Source organism: Saimiri boliviensis, chromosome 5 (assembly GCF_048565385.1).
Source record: "Saimiri boliviensis isolate mSaiBol1 chromosome 5, mSaiBol1.pri, whole genome shotgun sequence".
Lineage (NCBI taxonomy): Eukaryota > Metazoa > Chordata > Mammalia > Primates > Cebidae > Saimiri > Saimiri boliviensis.
This window is the reverse complement of record NC_133453.1, coordinates 540,921-564,161: the sequence shown is the minus strand read 5'-3', so window position 1 is coordinate 564,161 and position 23,241 is coordinate 540,921. Positions and strand designations below refer to the sequence as shown.

General features: G+C 58.5%; 2 protein-coding genes across 13 annotated transcripts in view; one reads left to right on the top strand and one right to left on the bottom strand.

Annotated features, from left to right (window-relative positions):
• Positions 1 to 9,092, top strand: part of FARP2 (FERM, ARH/RhoGEF and pleckstrin domain protein 2) — a 145,325-nt gene extending 136,233 nt beyond the window's left edge. For 7 of the 10 annotated variants that reach the window (XM_074398714.1, XM_074398712.1, XM_074398711.1 and 4 more), the window contains 5 exons: positions 1,006 to 1,095; positions 5,063 to 5,145; positions 6,118 to 6,236; positions 6,582 to 6,745; positions 7,231 to 8,379. In XM_074398714.1, coding sequence (XP_074254815.1) covers positions 1,006 to 1,095; positions 5,063 to 5,145; positions 6,118 to 6,236; positions 6,582 to 6,745; positions 7,231 to 8,118 — 1,344 coding nt within the window. In that variant the 3' untranslated portion in view covers positions 8,119 to 8,379. Of the gene's footprint in view, positions 1 to 1,005; positions 1,096 to 4,815; positions 5,146 to 6,117; positions 6,237 to 6,581; positions 6,746 to 7,230 lie in introns of those variants that run through there. The other 3 variants (XM_039469883.2, XM_074398718.1, XM_074398719.1) reach the window with 3 other exon arrangements.
• Positions 9,093 to 9,264: 172 nt separating this feature from the next.
• Positions 9,265 to 21,640, bottom strand: STK25 (serine/threonine kinase 25). 3 transcript variants are annotated; one of them, XM_010347293.3, is made up of 12 exons: positions 21,467 to 21,639; positions 21,032 to 21,160; positions 15,405 to 15,635; positions 14,676 to 14,732; positions 14,123 to 14,231; positions 13,206 to 13,363; positions 12,932 to 13,117; positions 12,586 to 12,731; positions 12,247 to 12,361; positions 11,779 to 11,850; positions 10,611 to 10,747; positions 9,265 to 9,944 (listed from the first exon to the last, which is right to left on the bottom strand). In XM_010347293.3, the coding sequence occupies exons 2-12, from the start codon at positions 21,059 to 21,061 to the stop codon at positions 9,905 to 9,907; spliced, it is 1,281 nt and encodes a 426-aa protein (XP_010345595.3). In that variant the 5' UTR covers positions 21,062 to 21,160; positions 21,467 to 21,639; the 3' UTR covers positions 9,265 to 9,904. The 3 variants fall into 3 exon arrangements, with proteins under 3 accessions (XP_010345595.3, XP_074254823.1, XP_010345594.3); XM_074398722.1 differs by having other exon boundaries at positions 21,529 to 21,639; XM_010347292.3 differs by lacking the exon at positions 11,779 to 11,850 and having other exon boundaries at positions 21,467 to 21,640.
• Positions 21,641 to 23,241: the final 1,601 nt, after the last annotated feature.

Sequence of the window (23,241 nt, the reverse complement as noted above, 5' to 3'; positions counted from 1 at the left end):
AGGTGCTACTGTCGGCCCAATGGCCAGTCGGGATAATGTCACTGCTGGCCCAGAAGCCCCTCCCAGCATGTCCTTCTTCCCACCCGTTAGTGGGTTCCATCCTGAACCATGTGGATGAGGAGGTAACTGAGTCAGCACCAGCCAGAATTCCTCACTGCCTCCAGCTTCTCAGCGAGGCTGGCTGGGAGTCAACCCAGTAGATCCACTGGTTCCTGTGGCTACTTCCTGCCCCTGGTCAAAAATGACCAAATGAATGAATAAAAGTCCCATTTTTGGGCCGGGCGTGGAGGCTCATGCCTGTAATCCCAGCACTTTGGGAGGCCGAGGCGGGTGGATCACGAGGTCAAGAGATCAAGACCATCCTGGTCAACATGGTGAAACCCCCATCTCTACTAAAAATACAAAAATTAGCTGCGCATGGTGGCGTGTGCCTGTCATTCCAGCTACTCAGGAGGCTGAGGCAGGAGAATTGCCTGAACCCAGGAGGCGGAGGTTGTGGTGAGCCGAGATCGCGCCATTGCACTCCAGCCTGGGTAACAAGAGCGAAACTCTGTCTCAAAAAAAAAAAAAAAAAAAAAAACGGCCGGGCGCGGTGGCTCAAGCCTGTAATCCCAGCACTTTGGGAGGCCAAGGCGGGTGGATCACGAGGTCAAGAGATCGAGACCATCCTGGTCAACATGGTGAAACCCCGTCTCTACTAAAAATACAAAAAATTAGCTGGGCATGGTGGCGCGTGCCTGTAATCCCTGCTACTCGGGAGGCTGAGGCAGGAGAATTGCCTGAACCCAGGAGGCGGAGGTTGCAGTGAGCCGAGATTGTGCCATTGCATTCCAGCCTGGGTAACGAGAGCGAAACTCCGTCTCAAAAAAAAAAAAAGTCCCATTTTTGCCAAAAAATCTCCAGCAAGCTGAACAGGCCTGCTGTCAACATGATGAGCAGGAGTCAAGCTGGTCTATTGAGACACTGCTTGTGAAGTCCGTGTATGTAAAGCTCGCTGACTCTCAGTTCTCAGACATGTTGCTGTATACAAGCAAAGGACTCGCAGGGACCAGCCACTTCCGGATCCGGGGCCTCCTCCCGCTCCGAGGCATGCTGGTGAGTACCCTTGTACCCCGCCTGGGCTTTCCTCGTGGTGCCGGGCTGTGCCCCCCACCCCCCGCAGAGGCAAGCCCTAACACAGCCAGGCTGACAGCGCCCACTGAACGGCCGCACGGGGAGCACCTGCTGGGCGTTTCTTGGTTGTTTCTGACCCTCGTGGTCATGGTCCTTGACGATGCTCACACTGCCCTGTCTCCAGCCCCTGGCTCCCTTCCAGGGAACCTTGGGCTCAGCCTGTGGTCTCTGTCAGCACCTGGCAGGACAAGGCCTGCTCCCTGCAAGCTCAGAGTCAGCCTCTGCCGCAGTCACTGTCTTCCTCAGGCCGCGCCACCTGTGTGACGTCGACACCACCCCTATGTCCCATGTAGGCACAGGCCTGGGATGGGAGCAGAGACTCCTCATTTTAGCGTGATCCAGTTTATCAACCTTGTCCTTTGGGGTTGGTGCCTTTTGTGGTTGATGGAAGTATTGTTTTCAGGTCATGGGGAGAATTTTATGCAGCTCTAGAGGCTCTGTCCACTTGCTCTGAGTGTGTCCCGTACTAGGCCTGGAATGGTACAGACAGGTAGTCAAGTCCAGGACTTGCCATAAGGATGTGCCATCAGTCCAGGACAGCTCATCACAGTGACTGTCTCCCCCCATGGCCCTGCCAGGCCTTCTGCTCAGGGGTCCGTGGACAGGGGCTCTAATCCCCAGCTCCGCCCTATCCCTCTTGGCTTCTTTGCTTTGGTGACTACAATGCTGCAGGTGGCCCTCCCTCTCAGTGATCTTCCCTCCCTCTCAGTGATCTTCCCTCCCTCTCAGTGATCTTCCCTCCCTCTCAGTGATCTTCCCTCCCTGGGGTCCTCCCTCCCTCCCCAAGGACTTTCCTCACTCCCTGTGGTCTTCCCTCCCCGTAATCTTCCTTCCCTGGGGTCCTCCTTCCCTAGGATATTCCCTCCCTGGAGTCCTCCCTCCCTGGGATCTTCCCTCCCTATGATCTTCCCTTCCTGGGGCCCTCCCTCCCTGGGGTCCTCCTTCCCTAGGATCTTCCCTTCCAGGGGTCCTCCCTTCCTCCCTGGGGTCCTCCCTCGCTGGGGTGGTCCTTCCTTAAGGTCCTCCCTCCCTGGGGTCCTCCTTCCCTGTTCTTTCTTCACGGGTCTTGTCCACTCCCATCCCTCTGCACTGCCTCCTCCTGACAGTGAGCACCAAAACCCTCAGACGGGTGTTTGTACAATTTAATTCCATTTTTCAGGCTCTCAGCAAGAGGAAGTCAGTTTGAATTAGCTCGTCTGCCACCACTGGAAGCAGACCCCATGTGTTTTAAAGTATGCTTTACAAATTACACCTTTATTATAGAAAAAAATAATTGGAAGTGTAAGATAGAAGTCAGTCATCACTGGCCAGGCCCACAGTGGTTCATGCCTGTAATGCCAACACTTTAGGAGGTCAAGGCAATAGGATTGCTTGAAGCTGAGAGTTTGAAACCAGCCTGGGGAACATGGTGAAATATCATCTCTAAAAAATTTTTTTTAAATTAGCTCAGCATAGTGGCATGTGCCTGTAGTCCCAGCTGCTTGGGAGGCTGAGGTGAGACAATCACTTAAGCCCAAGAGGTCAAGGCTGCAGTCAGCCATGATCACACCACTGCACTGCAGCCTCGGTGACAGAGTGAGACCCCGTCTCTAAAAGAAACCCTCCTTCATTATTGTCGCACTCAGCAGTGAGAGTTTTTGTACACAGTTGTGAAATCTTTCTATGGTGAAAATGTTCACCACCCTGTTAAGTCACAAATTATTTTCCCAGCTAGTAATTGCCTTCTTACTCTGTCAGCAGTTTGGTTTCACCTTGTAAAATTTAAACTCCATCTTGGTCGGCTGTTTCTCTTACTCTAATGGCATCTGCCACATTTGGGGGACACAGCAAATGCTTGTTGAAGGAATGAATTGAAACATTTATGTCTACAGACATTCCTCAACTTATGAGGGGGCTATGCCCTGATAAACCCATTGTAAGAGGAAAATATTATAGTAAAAAATGCATTTAACAGTGCACGGTGGCTCATACCTCTCATCCCAGCACTTTGGGAGGCTGAGGTGGCTGAATCACCCGAGGTCAGGAGTTGAGACCAGCCTGCCCAACATGGTGAAACCTCGTCTCTATTAAAAATACAAAAATCAGCTGGGTGTGGTGGCAGGCACCTGTAGTCCCAGCTACTTGGGAGGCCGAGGCAGGAGAATCGCTTGAACCTGGGAGACGGAGGTTGCAGTCAGCCAAGATCACGCCACTGCACTCCAGCCTGAGGGACACAGCAAGACTCTGTCTCAAAAAGAAAGGAAAAGAAAAAAGCATTAAATATACTTAACCTATCTGATATCATAGCTTAGCCTAGCCTACTCTAAATGTGCTCGGAACATACATTATCTTACAGTTGGGTAAAATCATCTAACATGAGCCTATTTTATTACAAAGTGTTGACTATCTCACATAACTGATTGAATACTATACTGAAAGTAAAATACAGAACGGTGGTGTGGCCACTTGAAGTTGTTTCTATGAATGCTTATCACTTTCACACCATCGTAAAGTTGAGGAAGCAGGATCTGCCTGTCAGCTTTGGCCGTCTGTTCCTTGAGGGTTTCTATCCTCCGTCTGGGCTCAGGACGTTCTTCCCCATGCCAGTATTATATTGGCACCTTTCGGTGGTTTCATTTTTCTCATTTAATTCATCTGCCTAGGATCTGTTTTGATAGATATGAGATTGGGATGTAACATTTCTCCCCATTGTTTGTTGAATCCTTCATTTCCTCACTGATCTCAAAGACTCTTTTATCAAATGGAAGCTTTTGTCTTTGCACTTAAGTTCTTTTTGGGCTTTCTGCTCCATTACCGTCTGCCCACCACAGTCCACTCTCTCTGATTAGTGGCGTCATGTGAGATGGTCACTGTCTGGGTGACAACATTCAATCCCTTATTCTGCCTCCTTTTAAAAAAACGTTATTTGCTGTTCTCAAGCATTTACTTCTTCCAAGTGATCTTTTAAGTCACTGGACAAACTCTTTCCAAAAGAATCATGGAGATTTCAGTTGAAATTGCATTAAATGTAGATGCTAACTTAGGGAGGGCTATCTGGACAGTGCTTTGTCTGCCGTTGCTTACGTTGAGTGGGGTTTTTGATGTCCAGAGGCTTGGCTGGCGTATCAGGCTCTGCACAGGGAAGCTGTCCATTTTGTGGAGTAGTCGGTAACTGGCTGGTCCTGGGGACAGACAGCTGGCCCTCGTTTGACTGTTAAGGGAAGGATGGCGGCTCTCGGCTTGAAAAGATGGTCTTGATCACATTAGCACAGTTTCCTTTGGTTTCTAAGAGGTATGATCAGAAATAACACCTCGGATTTTGGCAAAGGCATTTTCAGCATGTAGAGAATTGATCGCCCTTTTTCTCTTTGACTTCTGATAGGATGAACATTCAATCAGCTTTCTAATACTGAACCATCCTTGCATTCCCAAAACCACCTTACTTGGTCATGGGAAAATTCCTGTATGTGCTTTTAGATTGGATTTGGTCGTATTTTATTTTGGAATCATTTCATCTAACCACTTAGAACTGAAATTAATCCCCAATGCGTTTTCTTTGGATCTAGCCCTTTTAAGTTGTGATCTTTGGTTCATAAATGAATTGTCTAACTCCCTTTTTGATAATGACAATGCTCAACATTTTTTCCTTTGCTTAATTTTCAGCTAATAGTACTGGACCCCCCGGTGAGTAGCTGGGTGCCCTCTGGCCCATGGCTCACCCCCTGGGGTGCAGCTGCCATGGCGCAGGGATGCCAGTGTCCTCCTTGGCTGCTTGTAGAGTCTCTGTGCACTTAGACGGCACTGGACAAGCCCCTACTAGCGTTGCCAGCAGTCACCTTGTGTCATGCTCAGGCTTGGGCTGTCAGTTCCTTCCCGGTCACAAGACTTGGACCTTTTCTCCCATCCACAGGTGGAAGAAACTGAGAATGAGTGGTCCGTTCCACACTGTTTCACCATCTATGCAGCTCAGAAGACAATCGTGGTGGCAGCCAGGTAAGGGTCTTCTACGTCTCCGTCCTGAGCAGCTGCGGAAGGAGGGGTGGGGACTTCCTTCCCGCTAGCCTCTGAGTCCTCTGAGACATCATGGAGCCTCGTGGGGTTGTGCCCCCTTTGACTCTGAGCTGTTTCCAAGTTACGCAACCAAGGGGGCATCCTCGCCCCTGTAGGGGCAGGGCTGCCTGCCGACCCTGAGGACCCCCTACAAGTGGAGGCCCCAGAGCTGTGGAGCTACTCCCTCTGCCCTCTGGTTCACAGTGCCTCCAAAGGCAGGGTGGGTGAGTGGGCAGGTTCCTGTGGTGTCCCAGGGCACACGCGCTTCCCAACCCTTGAGTCAAGAAGTGCCAACAGCTAGTGGTCAAAACCCCAGCAGGGTGGCTACACCCAGCCCAGAACCCTGCCTCCCCGTCCCAGTGGGGTACAGACTTGCATGAGACAGAAGCAGCTCCCTCCTTGCCAAATCAGATCAACACAGGAACGACACTGTGAGCTCATTTGGTGGCCGGGATGCAGGGGCCCTGCGTGGTCACCAGCACCACAATGTGCTCTGTGAGGAGCCTCCGCTGTGACTCTGCAGTGCCCTGGCCAGCATCCGAGAGCACAGGGCACTCAACTCCCCCCAGGAAGTGTCCACTTAATGATGAACCAGGGCCCATCTTGCGTGTCAGCATCAGAGACGCAGAGAACGTTGTTTCGGGAAGACACGCCTCTGCAGACGCCCTGCAGCAGCACCGGGACCCTGCCCCGCCTCCCAGCCCTGTCACAGCACCTGGGGTCAGGCTGGTGCAGGGCCCTCTCGGTCCTCCTCCCTGCTGTTCTCGCTGGAGGGGACACATTTCCCACAGTCCTCTCCACCCAAGCGGGGCAGAGCAGAAAGTGGGCGAACAGGTGCCCCGACGGCTCGCCCTCCCGAGGGCCGGGGCCCCACACCAAGGAGAGCAGAGCCACTGAGCCTCACCCTCCCCGCAGCACTCGGCTGGAGAAGGAGAAGTGGATGCTGGACCTGAACGCCGCGATCCAAGCAGCCAAGAGTGGTGGTGACACAGCCCCTGCCCTGCCCGGCAGCGCCGTGTACACTCGTCCCCCCAGTGAGTGCCAGCCACGACCTCCCAGGAGACCCCTCTGACCTAAAGTGGCTTTTTATGGAAATTGTTTTCCTTCGTCACTATTGGCCCGCTAAGCTTCCACACAAGCCCCTTCCTTCCACAAGGAACGTTCCAGGCTACGCCTCATGCCCGGGCGGGAGGAGGAGTTAATCGGGCTGCTGTGGCAGAAGCATCTGGGTGTGGTTTTGTTCTCTGCCAGCAGCTGGTCTAGCATCAAGGGCTCCCCATTTCCCAGGGCAACCCCAGAGGAGCCCAAGGGGTAGAAATATATGGTAAGCAAAGGCCACAGGGGGTCCCCCGTGTTAGACACTGCTGACTTCTCCCCAGGATCCCCAAACGAGGTACCTCTGGAGCAGGAGTCAGAAGAGGACGCTCGGGGCGCCCGCAGCTCCCTGGAAGGGCCAGGCCAGCACCGGGCCAACACCACAGTGCACGTGTGCTGGTACCGGAACACCAGCGTGTCCAGGGCGGACCACAGTGCAGCGGTCAAGGTACAGCCTTGTGAGCACTCCTCAGCGCACCCGGAAGCTTCCCAGCTTCTCTACACTTGGCTGCTGAGGAGGGGTCCTCAGGACGGTACCAGTAGGCAGGGTTGGCACCAGAGAGCTGCCTCCTACTCTCCCCCTGGTAGAAGTTGGTATGGAAAGTCCCCCTCATCCACTCAAATCCTCTTTGAGGAGTGTTTCAGGTCTGATGTCCAACCACGTCCAGCAGGCAGGGTGTGTCCTTGGGGCCCGGAGCCGGTATGTGGGGAGCTGAGAAAAGCCCTCCCAAACACAGTGCCTCCAAAGACAGGGGGGTGAGTCACAGCAGAGACTCCTCACAGTGTCATCCCCCATGGCACCCCTCCCGGTGCCTCCGGCACCGGAGAAACCCCGCAGGTGGTTAGTCTTGGGGAGCGAGCGCACTCCCACAGGCCCCGGCAGATGGGGCTGGGGTCCTGGTTGAGGCACTTGTGCTTTTCCTTCATTGACAGAACCAGCTCTCAGGATATCTGCTAAGAAAGTTCAAAAACAGCCATGGCTGGCAGAAGCTCTGGGTCGTCTTCACCAACTTCTGTTTGTTCTTCTACAAAACTCATCAGGTACCAGGCAGGGCTTCCCTGGAGCCAGATGCAGGTGACGCTGGTGGCTACTCGCCCTGCTCAGCTGTGTCCCTTCTGTATTTGGGTTCTGTCCTCCCACACCCCATGCTGTGGGAACAGGGAAGTTGGCTCCCCTGCATCTGTACGTGCCACCATGCTGCAAGGAGCAGAGGAATGGGCCCTCCCTGCTGCAACCCAGTCCCTGGAACCCATGTCCCTGTGCTGTCTTCCAGGACGACTACCCACTGGCCAGCCTCCCGCTGCTGGGCTACAGCGTTAGTGTCCCCAGGGAGGCCGATGGCATACACAAAGACTATGTTTTCAAGCTCCAGTTCAAATCCCACGTCTACTTCTTCCGGGCTGAGAGCAAGTACACATTTGAAAGGTAATTTTGCAGGAGGTGGCCCTGGTCAGCTAGCCAGGCCTGACTGGGGCCCCAAGGAACATGGGTGTCTCCCCAGCTCCCCTGTTTGCACTCATCATGGTGTTGGAGGCCAATCTTCTGGATCCTGGGAAGGAAGGCCTGAGCAATGCCCCAGATTTTCTTTCTTTTTTTCTGAGATGGAGTCTCACTCTGTCTCCCAGGCTGGAGTGCAGTGGCGCAATCTCGGCTCACTGCAACCTGCGCCTCCAGGGTTCAAGCGATTCTCCTGCCTCAGCCTCCCGGGTGGCCGAGACTACACGCGTGAGCCACCACACCCAGCTGATTTTTGTATTTTTAGTAGCGATGGGGTTTCACCATGTTGGCCAGGCTGGTCTCAAACTCCTGACCTCAAGTGATCCACCCGCCTTGGCCTCCTAAAGTGTTGGGATTACAGGCGTGAGCCACTGTGCCTGGCCCCAGGTTTTTAACTCTTTTGTCCTGCTTGTCCCGTATCCTGGGTTGTTCTTGGGACAGTGTCTGCGCACAAGGCCACTCACTGCTCTGATGGCCGCCCTCTCCTCCAGGTGGATGGAGGTGATCGAGGGGGCCAGCAGCTCGACCGGGAGCATCGTGCAGGGCAGCCCCCAAACCTCCTCAGGGATGGAGGGGACGGTCGGGGAGAAGGAATGACAACCTGCCCGGGTTTGCACACAACTACCAAGAACGGAAGGACACAGAGGCGGCCACTGTCCCGAGGCTTCTCGACAGATGGGAAGGGGCTATGGCCGCTGGCATTGGATCCCCACTGGCATCACAGTGTGGGTGGGCCTCGTGTGGCATCTTGGAGGGGCTTCACCTCTCCTCAAGCCCTAGTGCATGCCAGCAGCCATCTGGGGCCCTGGGAAAAATGTGCAGGTCTCGAGCTCAGCCGCTCAAGCCGCAGGCCCCTGGCTCAAAGACACAGACAGGGTGTGAGCACTGCTCTGGGCATCAGACCAAAGCCTGGGCACACCCTGCCCTCTCCCCCCCCGAGCAGGGTGCCTGCTGAGGACGGGCCTAGAGCAAGCGCTGGAAAGCAGGCCCTGCCATGCGCCCGCACACCCACTGCCAGGACCCTCTCAGACAAGTGTGGCACAGCTGTGCCAACCTTCCCTCTGGTGAACCAAATGGCAGCCCCAGGGGCCTGGCCCGCAGGTCACAGCTACACAAGAGTCTGGCAGAAGCCACGCCTGTTCGCCATGTACCTCTGGAGAAGCAGAAACCAAAGTCCCCCCGTGCCCCGGGAGGGTGGGGTCCTCTAATTAATTAGTGCCCAACATTCCTTCTCACGGGAAGTAGATGGGCGACTGCTTTGTTCACACACGTTTGATTAAAAACATCTGCCCAGCCACCTGCACACTCCTCTGCCTGCTCTGTTCTCCTTCCGGTGTGTCAAGCATAGCCCAGGAGTCAGCCGCAGGGAAGTTCCAAGGGGGACTGGGCTGCAGTCCCTGCGTGCTGTGATGAGGACTCGGTACCAGGGACACAGCAGCCCACGTGGCCCAGGCCCCGCCACACACCTGCATGTCTCCAAGTCAGGTCTTTATTGAAAGTGGCAGGGGCCTCTCAGTGTTCTATGAAAACTAACAAATTAACCTCAGAGTATTTAAGGAAACAAGTAAATTCCATTTTCTTAAAAAACAAAACATTCTGGATGACACAAGTACTTATGAGCTGACACAGTACCTGATCCAACACCACAAGGCAAATCTGTGGCCATGATGGGCCCCGGGAGGACAGTGGCCAGGGCACTCCTCTGGGGGCTGCCCCGTTGCCTCTCCCCACCTCGCTGGAGAGGAGGCAGAGCCGTCCTGATGGTTGCTCTGCTCCTTGGTCCGAGCGGCCGTGGGTCTGTGTGAGCCTGCAGAAGAGCCAGGCGTAACTCACGGGGGCCATGCTAGCTGCTGGAGCCCCTGTGGACTCCGCTGCTGGGCCAGGAGCGGAAGCGGGGCAGCGGGCACGTGGAACAGCATCCCCTGACGTGCAGGACGGCACAATGCAGGGGTGGAAGGAGACGGTGACCTGGCACGCGAGGCCCACAGGATCTGATGTGTCCCTGCAGGCACGACACAGCATGGGGCACCTTCCAACTCAGCACAGTTATTACGGAGCTCAGAACAAAAACAAAGGACCTTCTGTGCCCTCTCTGAAGAGCGGTGTGCTTCAGCGGGTGGATGTCAGGTGGTTTCTGTTGTGTGAAAACCTGCAGAGAGAGCCCACCGCTGTGCGTCTACCTCTGTGCCCAGGCTTCTCATGGCCTCTTGGGTGTGCAGTCTGCAGTGGCAGCCCTGACAAGCCACCGCAGCACGGGGGTCTGAAGGTGTCTCCAATGCACAGGGTTTCAGCAGCAACACTGACTGGCCCAGACCCACCCTGAGAGCTGCTGCTCAGGGGTGCCAGGAAGGGGTCCCCGTGTGTGGGCCAGGACTTGGAGCGTCTGCCAGCGGCGCGGTGGCTGGACCCTAAGCCCAGTGGGCGGTGGAGGACCCAGTATCTGTCCATCCCTGATTTGACTCAGCACCAGGGCAGCTCTGATGTTTTGCTACTCGTGTGTCAGAGCCACTCCTGGGAGCCACCGGGTGCAGAGGCAGAGGCCAGCTGAGGACGGCTGTGTGGCCACTGAGGCCAGGTCCCGGAGACACTTAGACTGGAAAGGCCCTGCCCGCTGTGACCAGCCCCAAAGGCTCATGGCCCTGAGAGCTGCGTCCAAGCAAGAAAGAGGATGCCATGCCACCCCTTCCCAGAGGGAAGTGAACCCACATAGTGGCAAACGCAGCCACCCCCACAAGTGACTGCTGGCCCTCCCCCCACACCCAGCTGCTGCTCAGTGGGGACGCTCTTCCCAACCCCACGGCAGGGCCGCCCTCACCTCTGCACTCGCTCCACCAGGTGCACCATCAGCTTGTCCGAGATGCCGGGGCAGGACTCCTCGGCCAGGCTGAAGGCGTTCTCCAGCTCCTCCAGCGCGCCCACGCTCCCGCCACTGCGCTTGTGCTTCTCTTTGAGCTGTGGAGAGACCACGCACGCCTGACTGAGGGCCCCGGACGGCCCGCGGCTGTGCTCGGCCAGAGTTGTGCTAGAGGCCTTCAGGGCCTTCGCCCAGGACCCACACCCAGGAAGGCGGCCCAAGGAAGCCTCTGCCCCCACCCCGCCAATGGGAACCCTAGGGGTCCTTCCCGACACCCCCTGCCCTCCCACTGCACTCCGGGGAGTTTCAGGCCTCGGTTCTCAGGAGGGGACCAGATAGCTTCCTCCCAGCTGAGGGTCACGGAAGCCACTGAATGGGTCCAATCAGACCCAAAAAAACCATGAAGCCCAGAAACTCCCAGAGCTCACTGCGTGACCAGGCCACTGACACAGACCCCAGAGCTGACCGCCATCAGGACACCAGCTCCTGTCACCGGGTATTGCCCACCCTCTGGGAGCTGTGACTACGTCCGCAGGCTGCCCTGGACCTGGGCCTGAGTGGCTACTTCCCACTGAGCTGGGGCCGACGTCCCTGGACTATGCTGCATCCTCTGCTGTCGTCAGGCAGGCTCTGCTGTCACCACCTCTCACCAACATCCTCCATCCTCCCTCCCAGGCTCCAGGTGGGGCTCCTGGAGGCCACACCTGCACCCAAGCCCACTGGCCAAGCCGTGGGCAGAGATCCCAGCTGCATCCCATTTCCGGGGATGGCGCCGACTGCCCATCAGAAGGTGACGTGGATGCAGCATCACATGACTAAGCAGGGAGGCACCTGCCCTGTGACGGACCCCGACTACACCTTCTCTGCTTTCTCTATAGAACAGTCATCTGTGTTTGCCCTGAAGAAAAGTCACCCTGGGAACCCAGAGAACGCTGGCAGGTCCGGGAGCACACAGGGAGTCACCGCAGCAGATTCTGCTCCTTCCACTCAGAAAACCCAGCCCACAGTCAGCTGCGGGAAACCTAGGAACTGAAACTGCCCCGTGACACTGTGAGGAGACAACTCCATGGAACAGCGGCACAGCCTTGTCCCTGGCGAGCCCCAAGCCCAGCCCCGGCCCCGTCCGCACCTCTCCGAAGACGGGCCTGACCAGTGTGGACAGGCACTGGGACCTTGGCTGCCTCTTGACGGGCTCCACGGGCTGCAGAGGAGGTGGAGGCCCAGGGTGAGCAGGGCGCTGCAGGGGGCAGGCAGGGCACTTCCACCCCTGCCCAGGCTCTGGCCTTGCAGGGACTGAGGCTGGGAGCAGCCTGTCAGGCACATGCCCAGGACTGGCTCCAAAACCATCAAGCAACCCAGATGGCCCGAGTCCAAGGGCCTGTGACTCCCACCCTTCCCCCACATATCTGGCCCCAAATAAGCCCCTCATCTTCCCAGCACATGCCGGGCTTGGGGTCTCCACACCAGGCCCAGCGCCACCATGGGCTTCAGACCACCCTCGCCTCCCCCAAGCTCCTTGTCCAAGCCCCAGACATTAGGTGGACAAGGCTGGGCCCCAGAGGGCGCACGTGGGGCAGAGGCCAGGCCAGGGACAGACCTTCTGCGAGCCGTGCAGGGCCGTCCCCTTGTGAAGCTTGCTGTGTGGACTTGGCCGGATGGTGGGGGGGAATGTCCAGATCGGGCCCTGCTCCCCGTCCTCCGCCTCGCCATCACTGAAGAGGGTGGGGAGAGGGCAGGAGGCACGAGAGCCTCATGGCGCACCTCATGGCACCGGGTGGGGCTTTGCCAGGCCATGGCATCCAGCAGGTGCCACGGCAGGCCCCATCTCAACACCACACCTGGTCACCCTCAGCCCCAGCACCCACACCTGCCCTGGAGTGGGGACCACCCCCCTCAAAACACCTAGGGTCACCCTGAGGACAAACCAGGCCCCTACATGTCCGAGTCCTCGGAGCTGGACTCCTCGCCGTGCCCCTCCGACTTCCAGCGCTTGTAGCGGTCGATGAGCTCCGTGAGGAAGGAGGTCTTCTTGGTGTAGCGTGTGATGAACTTGTGCTTCAGGAGCTCCTTGGCCGTGGGCCGCTGCAGGGAGCAGAACACGGGTCACCGGGCCCAGCCAAGCTCTGCCTCCGGGAAGCGAACGTGAGGCAGCCTGGACCGGGCGGGTCCTCACCGCTGTGAGGCTGGGGGTGCTGAGGCCTCTGGGCGGCGCGGCCCTCCCTGAGCAAACGCCCTCCCTCCACGTGTCTGTCGGGAAGGGGCCGGGCCGAGGCGGGCCTTACGAATCGGGGGTCCTTGTTGAGGCAGGCCTCCACGAACTCCTTGAAGGGCTTGCTGTGCTGGCCCTCCAGTGTGGGTGGGCTGTTCTTGGGAATCAGGAACAGGACGCGCATGGGGTGGAGGTCAGAGTTTGGAGGCTCCCCCTTGGCCAGCTCAATGGCCGTGATCCCCAGGGACCAGATGTCGGCCTGGAGAGAACACAGGACTGTCGCTGCCCTGAGCACCTGAGCTGGGTGCACCAGAGCCCACACCTGCCCGCCCGCCCACTGCACCCACCTTGAAGTCGTAGGCGGACTGCTTGATGACCTCAGGCGCCATCCAGAAGGGGGTGCCCACAAACGTGTTCCTCTTGATCTGCGTGTCTGTGAGCTGCCCGGCCACCCCGAAGTCCGCCAGCTTCACATCCCCCTGCTCTGAGAGCAGCACGTTGGCAGCTGCTTGACACAGGACAGGCAAGTGTCATCCCAGGCCCCACATGGCTCCACCCAGGGTCCCCTGAGAAGGGCCAGGGTACCATCCACCTGGCCTCCCAGGGCGCAGCAAAGCTGTCCTCAGGACCTCAGCCCCCCTTGCCACTCTCAAACCCAGGGCCACCTAGGGCCACAGGGGCGCTGCCAGCAAGAGGCCGAGGGCTCCCACTCCGAGCTCCAGGCTCTCCCTGCATTTGGCTCTTACAACTAATCCCAACGACGGAGCTACTTCACCCACTGGGGGCCAGTGCAGAGGTGACCCTGACCCAGGGTGTGGCCAACACGGGCCTGCCAGGAAGCCCCCTGCTCCACCAGACTCGTCCCCTGCACGACAGGGATGGTGTGGTACCGGTGGCAAGTCCCTCCCCATGGGCTGGTCCAGCCTCTCCTCTGCACTCAGCAGGGCCAGACCACACGCCGGGGCTACTCAAGTCTACACCAGCCATTGTGCCACGAGCCACAGGCGGGAACCAACAACTCCATCTAAGTGCGGCTCCTTCCTACACTGGGTGCACAGCTGGTTTCCTCAGCGTACGGGGAAACCGTTACGAGCAGCATCTTCTGAAGATGGAGCAAGACAGGACTGCTCAGTTTCAGGGTGGCCATTGGGTTCTCTATACCCCAGACTCTGAGCACCAGCAGCCACCTGCCCCACACAGGTGCCAGCCTCTGAGGTCAGCGGGACTCAGGACAGTGCAAGAGCCACCTCCACCCCAGCAGGACCTTTGATGTCTCGGTGGATCTTGCGCTCGGAGTGCAGATAATCCAGGCCCTTCAGAATCTCCCGCAGGATCGTGGCAATGTACGTCTCCTCCAGGGGGCCTGGCTTCAGCTGGAGAGAAGGTGGGACAGCAGGCCTGAGCTCCTGCCCTGGGCCCAAAGTCCGAGTCCCGCTCGTCTGACAGGGGAGGGCTGTCCCTGCAGAGCTGGGGGCTTCGTGTTCCTTTACCTCGCAAACAGAACTCAGTCTCACATGGGAGTGGGGTGGTGGAGGCTCATTCTAAAGCATATTAAGCCAGCTTCACCTTACTGTCGTGTAGGGGAAAAACAGGGTCCCGGCCATCTCCCAGCGTGCAGTTCCCAACCACCCCCAGGCCAGGACCCCTTTCAGCACCAACTGGGCAGACGTGCAGATGGCAGTTCATTTTTGCTTTAGATGATTCCTGATTAACACCTAACTCGGTGTGATACCAGAGAGGTGGCCCCTGGAGCCCAAGACTGAGGGGCAGGGGACGGGGACACTGCACGACCCCCACTGCCGTGGCCGATGCCTCACCAGGTCCAGCGCAGAGCCGCCACCCAGGTACTCCATGATGATCCACAGCTTGGTGCTCTGGGACCGGAGACAAGCCCGTCAGCATTCGGCAGCAGGAGGAAGGGCAGGCTCCAGGGTGGAGGGCCCAGGCCCCACCGGTCCCACCCCTGCCAGGAACCCTGAACAGGAAAGGGCTCCCTCGGCCTTGCCCATCTCCCCTCCTGCCACACCCCTGCTACGGACACTCGGAGAATGGATCGAATACACAGAACAGTGGCTGAATCCACTTCACCAAGACCCCGTGGAAAACCAGGCTGCTGACCCAGTGCCGCAGGGCCAGGAAGAGGGAACGCCCGGCAGACGCAAGGCCGACACACCCATCATCCTCCTGGGCAGGATGGCCACAGCCTTCACTACACCCCAGACCCTGGGCACCACCCGTCACTTGCCCCTCACAGGCCCACTCACTACTGCTGGCAGGGGGCCCCCCAGAGTGGTCCTAGCAGCACCCTCATGCCACTCCCACAGGCAGGCAAGTGGGCCCCAATGGCCATTCAGAGCCGACTTCCCCTCGTGGACCCTGCTCACACCCCACCCACCCTGGGGCGATTTCCTGGAAGGCGTGCACTGAACTGTCATGGCCACCTGCCCGGCCCCCCCACCCCCATCACCCCAGCATGTCACTCCATCCCTCTGACATGGAAGAGGGTTAGACGCAGCACCAGCAGGGCCCCCGCCTCCCACAGGCACCTTCAGGTAGGAGCCGAAGTAGCGGGTGATGTAGGGGCTGTCGCACTGGCTGAGCACGGTGATCTCCTGCTGGATGTCCTCAATCTCATCCTCAGCCTCCTCCAGGTCGATGATCTTGATGGCCACCACCTCCTTGGTGTGGTTATCGATGCCTTTGTAGACCTCCCCGAAGGAACCCTTGCCAATGCGGTCGAGCTTGGTGAAGAGCTCCTCCGGATCCACGCGAGAGTGCTGCAGGCCAGCGGGGAGAGGGCAGACAGTGCCGGTCACAAGAGGCAGGCGGGGGACAGGCAGAGGCTGCCCTGATGGGGAGGGCCTGTAAGGAAGGGGGAGCCCGAGGGAGCGCACCTCAATTCTTCTCGGCTTTCCTCTGTTATCCCTTTTTGTTCGAAACCTAAACAACTTCCATGCAAGGGGAAAAGTCCCCAGAAAGTATGAGGCGGGCAGGCCAACTCAATGAGCCTGCCGGAAACCAGGAGCCTTGGGTGCCAACAGGCCGGAAGGCTGCCTCATCTAACCCTGACGGCAGGCCAGCCCCATGAGCGCTCTTATATAGGTTAATGGCCCCTGGAGATGAAGACAGATTTGAGAACTCTTAATTTGCTATAAATCTGAAACTACTAAAAAAATGGACTCATCAGGGCTAGGCACAGTGGCTCACATCTGTAATACCAACACTTTGGGAAGCCCAGGTGGGCAGATCACCTGAGGTCAAAAGTTGGAGACCAGCCTGGTCAATATGGTGAAAACCCGTCTCTACTAAAAATTAAAAAAAATCAGCCAGGTGTGGTGGTGCGTGCCTGTAATCCCAGCTACTCAGGAGGCTGAGGCAGGAGAATTGCTCGAACCGGGAGGCGGAGGTTGCGGTGAGCACAAGATGGCGCCACTGTACTCCAGTGCTTTGGGAGGCCAAGGTGGGTGGACCACCCGAGGACAGGAGTTGGTGGCTGGCCTAACAAGGTAAAACCTCGACTCTTAGCCAGGCATGGCGGTGCGTGGCTGTAATCCAAGTTACTCAGGAGGCAGAGACAGGAGAATCACTTGTACCTAGGATGCACCAGCCTAAGCAACAAGAGCAAAATTCCATCTCAAAAAAAAAAAAAAAAAAAAGAAATTTAAAAAACTAACTCATCAAAACCCAAACACCTCAGTACGTGTTAACCAAGATCTCCTTCACTCCTGAAAGCCACATACTTAGAAAGGGCTTCCGTCACTCCCAAATCAGTCCTCTTGACAGCTACGCCAGCACGGAGCTAGAAACTGACGCTTTCTCGATGCAGAAAGCTGCCTCACGCAGTCCTCAGACTTAAAGCAGCAATGCCTGAAAGTGTCTGAGCCACTGGTGTGGAAGGTGCCTGGTCTGTGGCCCAGAGTCCAGGGGAAGCCAGCAGAGGAATGTCCTCAGGCCTCCACCCACTTTTTTTTTTTTTTTTTTTTTTGAAATGGGAGTCTCACTGTGTCACCCAGGATGGAGTGCAGTGGTACGATCTTGGCTCACTGCAACCTCCGCCTCCTGAGTTCAAGTGATTCTCCTGCCTCAGCCTCATGAATAGCTGGAATTACAGGCGTGCGCCACCATGCTCAGCTAATTTTTTGTATTTTTAGTAGAGATAAGGTTTCACCATGTTGGCCAGGTTGGTCTTGAACTCTTGACCTCAGGTGATCTTCCCACCTTGGCCTCCCAAAGCACTGGGATTACAGACATGAACCACCATGCCTAACCCCTCCCCTATGACAGGGTCTTGATGCCAATTTAGGATGGCAAAGCATAAAAAGGCAGAGTGACTATGCCACAGAAACATTGATGCCCAACTCATTCTGGTGCTGAGACAGGACAAGTCCTTGGGTGGGGGTGCCCTCCACGTTCCTGGGGAGACCATGCCCTCCAAGAAGGATGGGGTGCAGCACACACAGCCCTCACACTCACCCTCTGGACACCTGTGTGCTGGGGCTGCCCCAGGCCCAAGCGCAGCAGAGCACTTGGTTGAAGCCGACTGGACGTTGTGCCAGCCTGAGGCGACATTTCCCTGTGAAACTGCCAGTTAGCTGCCCTCCCAAGGTTTGTAAGCAGGAGGGTGGAAGGGGTGGCACACAGGCCCCCATCTTGAAACACGCTGCTACACATCCCTCCCTTTCTTAGCGCCTGCCAGACCCCGAAGTGACACAACTCTGAAGAAAAGGCGGCTGCGGAAGGGCCAGAGACCACCTAACGCTTCCCTGCAAGGCTGGCTGGTCAAGACGTGGCATTGAGCACGTGGCCTCCATGCAGCAGCCAGGGAAGGCCAGCTGCAGTGTCCACACAGACCCTGGCTCAGCCCAAATGTCTGACCAGTTGAGACAGTTGGTCCAGTCAAAAGTGACCTTTCTCACTCCCTCATCGGTACCACCAGCCCAGTCCTAAAGCCAGTACTCATGGAGGTGACAGCAGGGGTGCCTTGAGCCCACTGCTACCAGGAGTCCCCAAAGCCAAGGTCAAGAAACTCGGCCGGACAGAGAGAGCTGACTTCGTGCTGGCCCAGGTGAGCTGTGTCTGCCCCAGCCCCACCACTGCTGTTGACCATGTGTTCTAAAGAGAAACCAGGAAAAATTTACTCCAGTATGGCTGACAAGTCACGGGTGCTCAGCTGTCTCCAGGTTGGGGGTGGGCAGCACAGATCAAATCAGAATCAGCCCCTATCTGAAAGGAAAGTCAACCCAGAACATACAATCTCTTTTTTTCTTTTTTTGGGATGGGGGTCTTGCTGTGTTGCCCAGGCTGGTCTCCTTGGCCTCCTGAGTAGCTGAGACCACAGGTGCATGTCAAGGCATAAGCTCATCAGCCCACAGGCTGTCACAGGTAAGCCGTCAGTGTGAAAACATCACCCTCCTGCCATAGAGAACGCCATCTCCATTCCTGGTGGAGGCCCAGTCTTGGATGCCAGGTGCAGGAAGAGGTTAAGCAGCAGCCCCTCTTCTATTTGTTTTTTCTTTTGAGACCGAGTTTCACTCTGTCACCCAGGCTGGAGTGCAGTGGCGCAATCTTGGTTCGCTGCAACCTCCACCTCCTGCATTCAAGCAACTCTCCCACCTCAACCTCCCAAGTAGCTGGGATTACAGGCACCCACCATTATACCCAGCTAATTCTCTTTTTTTGTGTTTTTGTAGAGACAGGGTTTCACCATGCTGGCCAGTTTGTCAGGTGGTCCACAGCAGCAGCCCCTCTTCTGCCTGCTCCTCCCCCAGCAGGCCCAGGGGGCCTCGAATCCTCCTTGTTTGCTCAGCCCATCAGCACTTACTGGGGCCCTGGGACACAGCTCCACTAAATCTACCGGCCTGCAGCCCCGGCCTCAGGAGGCCACATTCTCCTGCTCCGCTCCCTGCTGAGACCATGCTGCTCCCCACACAGGGCCTGGAGCTGAGTCTGCTCCAGCACAGCAGCCCAAGAAGGGAAACCCCTGGGTGAGCACTCAGACCTCTAGTGCTTCAGAGCAAGAGAGCACAGTGGACCCCTAAGCCAGAGCCAGGGCTCATCAGCCCAAGCAGAGACTGTGTGATAGGAAACCTCTTGGTTGTGATCCTGGCCCTGCGATGACATCACAGGGGTAAATGGGACCCTGCCACGGAGGCTGAGAACCCTCTTCTGGACATAGCAGCTGTGGTCCGGACGACTCAGGCCACTCAAGTGACTCTGGCGGTAGACACCCCTTCTTCACATCAGCCCTGGGGCTGCCAGGTTTGGGGCCTCCACTTGCCAGTGTGTCTGCTGTTAAGTGTTGCCCCACAGAATAAGGGGAGCAACCCAGCACACGTAGCGGAGACGTCCCCAGCTGCCACCTGATAGGCAGCAGCTGAGTGACGATACAGGCTCTGGCACCCCACAGCTGTTCGGGCCCTCCAGGGCCAGGCAGGAACTGGCCAGGCAGAGGCAAGACGCCTAAGGCAGAAGCACAGGCCGCAGGGGGAATGCACCCCACCCTCCCACGAAGGGGCTGCCCCACAGGGCTCAGGACACCATGACAACCACCTCAGGAGAAAACCACAGCCCCTCAGGCTTCCTGCCACTATCTGAAGTTAAGTCTCTCATTCCAGCCTGGGACAGAGGGACCCCTAAAAGGACAAAAGGTGTTTCCTACCTTTGGAGTCCCTTCTCCAGTGTGCCTGCACTCCCTCCCCTGGGTCTGATCGCACCAACCACCATCAATGCAAAGTCACAGGGCACCTCGGAGCTCCAATTTCTCATCCTGGGACCCAGAGGAGCCATTTCTGCAGTTCTTAAACTGGTGGCTGGGTGCGGCGGCTCACGCCTGTAATCCCAGCACTTTGGGAGGCCAAGGTGAGCAGATCACTTGAGGTGAGGAGTTCGAGACCAGCCTGATCAACACGGTGAAACTCTGTCTCTACTAAAAATACAAAATTAGCTGGGTGTGGTGGCACATGCCTGTAATCCCACCTACTCAGGAGGCTGAGGCAGGAGAACGGTTTGAATGTGGGAGGCAGAGGTTGCAGTGAGCTAAGATTGCACCACTGCACTCCGGCATGGGCAACAAGAGAGAAACTCCATCTCAAAAGAAAAAAAAAATTAAGTGGTGGCAGATTTTTCTCCCAGTACCTTAGTCATGTAGGTTACCAGATACAGAATGTCAAAAGCAAACCAAAAATCTGTTAAGTGTAATTCAGCATCAGTCAGCATGCCCCAGTCCCCATCTGTGACCGCAGGAGGTCCAGGATGCCTGGCCCAACGGCTGCACATGGTGTTCCGGGTCTCTAGGCTGGCCTGGTTTCCTCCAGAGCAGCCCTGACTCCAGTTCCTGCCCCTGTGCGGACAGACGCGCTTCCTGTTCCACTGCACGCCCAACTCGCAAGGATTCGGCTAAGAGTGGGGAGCAAGGAGGGCCACACTTTTCAGCGGCGATGACAACACCTTAAGCAGAGCCAAAGCTTCGAGGAGACCAAAACCAAACAGCTAAGATGTAAACGTGGGGAGGGGTACACTGCAAGTCCCGAGGCCTGAGGCTGGCTGTCCCCACCCTCCTTCCCTGGCACACACTGCCCGGGCTCGCCGTGGCGGGTCCCTCCGAGGCCGCCCGTTAAAACCCAAGGCCAGACGCCTCAAGGTGGCTCCATGGTGGGAATGGCCAGAATCCAAAAAAGAAAGATGAGCCTCACCTTTGGGCAGCCGCAGGGCGCGGTACGAAACGGTTCTGCACAGAGCAGCCTTCTCACCTTCCCTGGGCAAAGCGCACACGTGCTCTCGGCTTCCCCGCACGCGGCGCGCCCCGCCACACTCCCGGCCCCTCGGGTCTCCCCGACAGCCCCCGCCCGGCCCGGCACCGACCTCCCCCTGCCGCCGTGCGGTTCCCGCCCACGCTGCGGGCAGCGCCCCGTCCCGCGCGGGCGTCTCTCCACGCACCTCCACCGCCCTCGCACGGGCGGAGCCGCCCGGGTCCGCAGCCCGAGGCCCCGAGCTTCCGCCGCGCAACACGCCGCAGGCGCACGGCAGGGCCCCCGCCCGGCGCCCACCTCGGACGGCTCCGCCGGGCGCACGACGCGCGCTCCTTCCCTCACCCCACGGCCCGCCCCAGCCCCCGCGAGACGCCGGCGCCCCTCGGCGAGACGCGGCGAGCCCTCCCGACCCTCGCCCGCCTCACCTGGTTGGCAAATCCCCGGAGGTGAGCCATGGCCGCGCCGCCTCAGACGCTCCGCCGGCGGCCCCAGGAGGCTCGGGATCCCGCCGGGAGGCGCGGAGCCGTCTCCTTCGCCCCTGCCGCGTCAGTCCGCTGCGAGGGACAGCAGGAGCGCTCGGGGCCCGGCTCAGTCCTCTGAGAACGAGCTCCGCGGGGCGGGCTGCAGAGCGGGGGCCCCCGGGAGACCCCCAGGCCGCCGCCGCCGCCGCCCCGCCACGCCCGGGCCTAACGCCCCGGCGCCCCGGGGCTCGCCGCCCCCGCGTCCCCGCCGCCACCTCCTTCGAGGCTGCTTCCTCCCGTTGCCCCCGCCCCGGTGTCCCGCCACCGAGCCCCGCCCCGGTCCCTTCCCTCCGCCCCCTCCCCACTCGCCGCAGGCGCCCCGCCCGGCAGCGCGCCCACCTCCGAGGGGCTCCATCCCGGCCTCCCCCGGCCCGCTCCGCAGTGCCCGCGAAGGCTCCCACCCGCAGCCTCCGTTCGCCCGCGGACGCCGGGCCTCCCAGGCCGCGAAGCAACGGTGGTGGCGGCGGCGACCGGAGAAAGCCCAGAGGCGGCGACGACGAGGGCGGTGCTCAGCGTCGCGGCCGCGCACGGCTCTCTGGGACTCGGAGTCCTACCGCCCGCTCCAGGCCCGGAAGCCTGCTGGCGCTGGACTGCAAGTCGCGGCAGGCCGCGCGGCGGGGCGGGGGGCGCATGCGCGCCGCGAGGCTCTCTGGGACACCGAGTCCAGCTCCCGAACGGCTCGGCCCGCGTCTCCCGGCTGGCTGCGCGGCAGGGCGGACGGGCCACGTGGTCGTTGTCGCGTCGCACCCTCCCTGCCTCGCCCTCGCGGGCCTTCCGCGTCTGCGGGCGCTGGCTGGGCATCGTCCCCGACGTGACGGCGGCCGGGCGGCCTCTCCCTTGGGCTCTGCCGTGCGCAGCGCTGGTCCGAGCCCGCCGGTGGGGCCCGGCGCCCTCCCCGCCCAGCCCGGAGGATTCACCGCAGCCGCCCAGGCTCTCAGCTTTGTCCTCGTGGGTCGGAGATGCCCGCGCGCTGGCCACACCGCGAAGCCCCGGTTCGCACTGAGACGCCGCCCAGGATCCCGCGCAGGGAGAAGCTACCGGCACAGCCCAGTCTTGGGGCGAGTTGCTTCGCTTTTCCTGCCTCAGTTTCCTTACCTGCAAAGGGGTGATCATAGGACATCCTTGGTCACACCGTTGTGACCTCTCCACCTGGGCTGGAGCGCCGGACGCGCCCAGGACAGTGACTGCTGCTAGAAACAGTCATGGCACTGGGGTCACCTCCCCTAGGTCAGGGAGGGACTTGCAGAGCCCAAAGCTGCCTGGTGCGCCCCCCTGCCCCGTGGGCCGCCGGTTCGTAGTGCTCCACGCCCGCCCCGTGCGCATTCCCCTAGCGCACCGCAGGGATCCCCACCTGTCCGGTGAGGAAGATATGTCTCTCCACTCTGCCCATGATGGCTCCGCACAGGTGACCATCCCGGCCTCCCCACACCCCTCCTTCCTCAAGAAGGTTCTGGCGTTTCTCATTGTGCATTGCTGAGTCCTTTAAGAAGCTAAGCTTCCTCCAGGTGCGGTGGCTCGCGTCAGTAATCCCAGCACTTTGGGAGGCTGAGGCTGGTAAATCACTTGAGATCAGGAGTTTGAGACCAGCCTGGCCAACAGGTGAAACCGCGTCTGTACTCAAAATACCAATTTTAGCCAGGTGTGGTGGCGTGCTTCTGTAATCCCAGCTACTTGGGAGGCTGAGGCAGGAGCATTGCTTGAACCTGGGAGGCCGAGGTTGCAATGAGCTGAGATTGCACCACTGCACTCCTGCCTGGGCTACAGAGTGAGACTCTGTCTCAAAAAAGAAAGAAAGAAAGAAAAAAGTTTATAAACCCAGCACGTTGGGAGGTCGAGGTGGGAGAACCACCTGAGCCCAGGAGTAAATTTAGTTGGAAGATAAAATTAAGGAACTCAGAAAATAAGCAAGAAAAGACAAGCTTAGAAGTTCAAGTCCAGTATCAAACTAACAGGAATGCCAGAGAGGAAGACAGTGCCAAAGAAAAAAAAAATTTTTTTTTTTGAGACAGAGTCTCGTTCTGTCGCCCAGGCAGGAGTGCAATGGTGTGATCTCGGCTCACAGCAACCTCTGCCTTCTGGGTTCAAGCAATTCTCCTGCCTCAGTAGCTCCTCCC